The following is a 5,237-nucleotide window of genomic DNA, read 5'->3' on the forward strand; positions in this document are numbered from 1 at the left end:
TTCCTTTCTTTCTTTCGGCAGAGGCTGCCGGGCAGGGCACAGCGATGATGAACCCAACTATAGCAGCAGCAGCAGCAGCAGCAAAGCTATCCGGACGGTAGTTTTACAGCGAGGATGAGATAATTCCGATTGGTCCAACCCCACCGGTCAAGCCATCATTTGTTAAGGAGGCATCTTTTTCACACAAGATTCTAATGATCACGTGCGCGCGCGCGCCCGGCCGGGTTCACGACGAACGGGCGCTGGCACGCTCGCTAGCTAGCCTCCTATGCATGATCTGCCTTGTTCGGTTGCGCACACAACATCTGTGACATCTTCTTGGGTTCACCTGCATTGCTGCATGCGTGCATCGCTGAGGAGGCTCGCCCTGTCTCGAGGGCGGGCGTGACAGAGAGACTGATAGAACGAAGATCACATGAATGGGAGTCTTCAAAGAAGGAAATAAACCAGAATTTTAAGTTTTGCTTTCATGTTCTGGTCGCAGAATGGGGCCTGGAAGAGAAAATACTGGTAGCCTTGAATTACAAAGTTCTAAGAAAGAAAGAAAGAAAGAAAGAAAAAGCTAGAGAAACTCCGTGGAATAGAGTTCTAAGCGGGTTAGGCGCGAACTTAAAGCTGGGGAAAATCGTAACAAAATGACGCGAAAATTTCCAAGGACTGAACAAAAGAGCACGAATTAATAAGCAAAGGGAGGAGGAAAACTAGAAAAAGGAAGCCCTAAGAAAAGATTAGTAGTTCTTTTATATTTTTTGGTTCTTAGGATTTAGCTGCATGCATTAATTATTACTGGGCTAATTGATCAATTCTAGCGCAAGACTCATCTAGATGAGCTGCCGATAGTCCGTCGATAAGTGGTGGTGGATCAAGAAGTCGTCGCTGGGGACGATGGGCGGCGCCGCTGGCCCATCGATCAGCAGCGGGCTCTGCATGTGCATTAGCCCGCCTGCGATAACGTGCTGCTGGTGCGGCACCTCCTTCTGGCGGCGCAACTCCAGCACCTTGCGGTGGGAGTTGGAGTGCTTGGACATCACGAAGGTGGGGCTCGCCGCGGGCCTGTACTCCGGCACCAGCCGGCCCGACTTGTACCGTACCCCGCACGCGTTGCACAGCGTCTTGGGCCCCATGGGTCCGGTCCTCCACTGCGGCGTCTTGTCCGTCTCGCAGTGCAGGCACCGCCGCCCTTCAGCAGACGCCACCGAGGCCGAGCCGCCCGACTGCGCGGACGCGCTCGAGGGCTGTGCCTGCGGTGCCGGTGGCGCGTCCTTCTTCTTGGACGGCTTCGACGGCTTCTTGGCAGGGAACGCTTGGGCCGAGATGCCGGACTCGGCCGGTGAGATGGCCATTGACGCCGGGGACGGCGGCGAGGACGGGGGCGGTGGGAGCACGAGCAGGCGTGACGACCAGTTGCCCGGTGCAGCGCGGGAGCGCTTGCTACGGGCCTTGGCTGGGACCGACGCCTCCGGGAGGAACATACCAGGCTGCGCCACGGAGGCGACAGAGGCCGCAGACGTAGGGGCCGCGGGTGCCCGCGGCACGTTCGCCCCCGAGGAGAAGCCGCCGGCGCAGATACCGTTGATGAGCTGCAACTTCTGAAGGTCCTCGGTGGCGAAGGCGTCGTCGCCCTCGCCCATGTAGTTGGACAGCCATTCCAGCTCCGCCAATTGGTCGTACTGCGCAAAATTCACAGCAAGTTTAGCCACTGCTGGTCTGTGTGTTTCCTTTGCGTACTCATGGAAATTTTTGTGAGTTAAACTTTGGATAATTATCCTACTCCTATTCGACGGAAGTGTGGAGAGTCGAGTTTGAAAGGTTCTATTTTTGGTATTGTTACTATTGTTGTTTATCTGGGGTAGGAAAACTGATCCGTTTTTTGAGTTATTATTAAGACTCTGAAGGACCAATTTCGAGTGGTTAATGGGAATTAAAATGGAGTTTTGTAACTGCAGTTCTACAAAACCGCAGCAAAATTCTCCCATGCATTCTCATTTCCACTTAAATTTCCATTCATCTATTTGAAAACTAAAAAAATACCATAAGAAACACGAATTCGCCAAAAACGAGTTGATACGAATCGACGCAGGATTAAGCCATGAAGAAAAACTTACCGGCTCGCACAGCTCCCTGGGGAAGTCGCCATCGGCTAGCCCGGAGAATGAGTTGCTGCAGCTGTCCAGGGCCGTGACGGTCGACGAGTCGGCCGACAAGTTCCCGAGGCCGCCCTCCTCCTTGTTGCCGCCGGCGGCGTCGACGGCCTGCAGGGACGGCGCCTCGCCTTCACCGGCCACGGCCTCCCCGTCCCCTTCCTCCTCGTCGTCGTACGGCAGCACGAGGAGGTCGTCCACGACGAAGTGGTCCCCGCACCCCGGCGCCTTCCTCTCGCGGCCCGCGCCGCCGTAGTAGCCGTAATCAGCTGCCTCTTCCATCCCAGCTGCTGCTCGCTGGCCGCCGCTGCACACCGCACACGTTCCACGTCCGCGTCCGTGCGTTACTCGGCTCGTTCGTTTTGGACTTGTGGGCGAGGAGAGGGAGGCGGAAACGGAACTAACGCAGAGAGAGAGAGAGAGAGAGAGAGAGAGAGAGAGAGAGTAGGGTTTAATTGGCGTGGAGCTGGAGCGCGGAGGGACGAGACGGAAGAAGAGGAGGGGGAGGTCAGCTGAAGCGAACGATTCTTAAGGAGTAAATAAAGCGAGAGCCACTGAGCTACCACACCGTCCTCAGCCCTCCGCAAGTAAAAGACGCCAACTAGCTGAACGAAATTGAAAGCCGAAAAGGGGCCACCGGGAATTTGAATTTTTCAAAGCCTATGGCTTTAAAAATTCTTGAAGTTGGATATTCTTATCTATAGAAATTTGTAAAGTTAAAATCGTAGTTATAAAGATTATGTTTGAATAAACTATTTTATTTTCAATTTAATATAAAAATAAAAATTTAAATTATTTACCTTAGTTTATAAACCTAACATCTAACGTGGAGCTGAGATACAAACCCTGTCAAGCTAGCTCCTTCCTGAGCGTTTTTAGAACTTCGGGATATCGCGAATTTCAGTAAAAAAAACGTTATGGCTTTAGAAAAAGAATCACATGACTGCTAAACAACCATCACGCAAGTCCTTACGTGAAACCATATATAGTTACTCTACTTAACAGCAGCGAAGGGAGTTTTTACGTTGGAAAAGAACTACTGTGACGCAGTAACGCCGCACCGGTGCATCGAATCGTACGTCCGCGTGACAACAAACGCGTCTGGCGAGGCAGGTGGATTTTGTGAGCCGCTGTCACGTGGAAGCTGGTGAAATCAGCGCTGGTTATTGGGATCACCGTTCCTTCCAGGTAAAGCACGTACGTACCCGCGCAGGAAGGATATCATTATCACGTTAGCTTGCCTACGTTACAACCAAAACGCCGTCGGCCGAATTATGTATAACCTCAATATATAGATCTAGATATATTATAAAAATATCGTCAAACGAATATATTGAGAATGTAGTTTAATTTTAGATATAATTTAAAAAAATATGAAATTATCGGTGTAAGACCGAGAAAGACGACTAAAGGGCTGTGAATATGATCAGGTTTACCAAATTTTTGAATGATTTATTCTAATTTTTTATTCAACACGTCTCAAATAAAAAAAAACAAAAGCAACAAATCTAGAGAAATAAACCATTCTAAACATCTTCATGAAAAATTGTAGGTCCAATAGATAGATTTGAATCCTAGGTTCCATACAAGATCAATCCAAGTGTTATAACTCTTAAAAACTTGCAAATAGATTGGGCAACACTTAGATCCAAAGAACTAGACACTAGATAAAGAAAAATTCTCTAAGTTGATGAATCTAGAGGTGGGGATGGTTCAAAACCAACTCATATATGATTTTTATCCCTATAGCAACAAGAAGAACAATTCCAACACGATGGAAAAATTCAACTCTTCAACAAAAAAAAAAGTCACCAAAAAACTAAAAAACTTGCAATCATGTAAGAGAACCAAAAGAGGGAAACCACAAGGAGATGAACACAAGTATAAAAGTAAACACAATCTTCATTATTTGTAGAGAAATACTCTATTTTCGGCAGATTACAAAATATTTTAGCTTACGAAGCTCTGACCTAATACATAGGCTAAACTCTCATCTCTCTTCTAAAACCCTAGAACTCTCTCCCAAATACTCTCAAATAGCTGTCTCAAGAAGGCTCTCAACCTCCTCCCCTCTATTTATAACCCTTTGGAAGGTTTCTTACCCCTAAGTTTCCTAGAATTGTTTTCTTGTCCTCCAAATTTTCTAAATATTTTGTTCTCCAAGCAACCCAGCTTCCTTATTAGTCAAAGAATCTTTCCGATGATGACACGTGTACTCTGTCTTGTGATTTTGACCACCATCATGTCTCTCTTGTTCTTGATCCCTCGGACCACCTTATCACTTGCACCGATATCCATTTCGCTTGACTTTTTCAACACACCATCTTCATCCACCTTCTCATATCTTGCTTGCTCTCCATGTGTATAGCTAAGATCACCTTTAACTCCGCCCAACCTCCTTGATCGTCTAGCACCAAGCACCTCACTTAGCCCCGATCATCCAACTGTTAACCGTTAAGTTGCATCTATTACCTACACATCACAAGACAAGCACACACGTTTCTTCAACTCCATCTCTAATTAGTCAAAATCAAAATTCTCTGTCAAAAAGTTCATCATAGAAAAAATATAAACACCAGATGTTCTAGTGTGTATAGTCTCTGATCAATGGACCATCCGGTGTGTACAAATCTTCCCTTCACTGAAAACCTTCTGAAAAAAGGTCCAGCGATGCTTCCAGCGTACACTCCTTCTGAGCACCGGACTATCCGGTGCGTACAACTCTTCTTTCCATCATACCAAAGGAGATCTCCTAGAAAATGCTCCAGTGAAGCATCCGATATTCACACCTGCTCATCACCGGACCATCCGGTATGTACAACCACCAGTCAAGCATTGCAATATCTCCTGAAAAATAGTCCAGTGTACACTTCTCTTTAACATCGGACCATCCGGTGAGTTCTTAGATTTTTACTTCTGAGTTGAAATGCTCCAATGTGCAATCTTCTGAACACCGGACCATCCAGCGCGTACAATTTCTCCTGCGCCAGATTAACCGGTGTGTACATTTTTTCTAGCTCAGAAGCAGAAAACTCCAACTCTCATTTCTCTCATACTTCGGTTAGTCATAATCAAAATGGTAATGCTTCCACTAGG

General features: G+C 47.4%; 1 protein-coding gene across 1 annotated transcript; it reads right to left on the minus strand.

Annotated features, from left to right (window-relative positions):
• Positions 1–297: 297 nt before the first annotated feature.
• Positions 298–2,696, minus strand: LOC133910081 (GATA transcription factor 12-like). Its single transcript, XM_062352602.1, has 2 exons — positions 2,106–2,696; positions 298–1,670 (listed from the first exon to the last, which is right to left on the minus strand). The coding sequence occupies exons 1-2, from the start codon at positions 2,421–2,423 to the stop codon at positions 822–824; spliced, it is 1,167 nt and encodes a 388-aa protein (XP_062208586.1). The 5' UTR covers positions 2,424–2,696; the 3' UTR covers positions 298–821.
• Between the last annotated feature and the right edge of the window lie 2,541 nt (positions 2,697–5,237).

The sequence above is a fragment of the Phragmites australis genome, chromosome 2, assembly GCF_958298935.1.
Source record: "Phragmites australis chromosome 2, lpPhrAust1.1, whole genome shotgun sequence".
In the NCBI taxonomy this organism is placed as follows: Eukaryota; Viridiplantae; Streptophyta; class Magnoliopsida; order Poales; family Poaceae; genus Phragmites; species Phragmites australis.

Excerpts from the sequence above, each read along its gene's own strand:
- LOC133910081 (XM_062352602.1), bottom strand. The coding sequence starts at position 2,423 with ATGGAAGAGGCAGCTGATTACGGCTACTACGGCGGCGCGGGCCGCGAG. Across the intron at positions 1,671-2,105 it reads CCAGGGAGCTGTGCGAGCCG|TACGACCAATTGGCGGAGCT; the intron begins GTAAGTTTTTCT and ends AATTTTGCGCAG.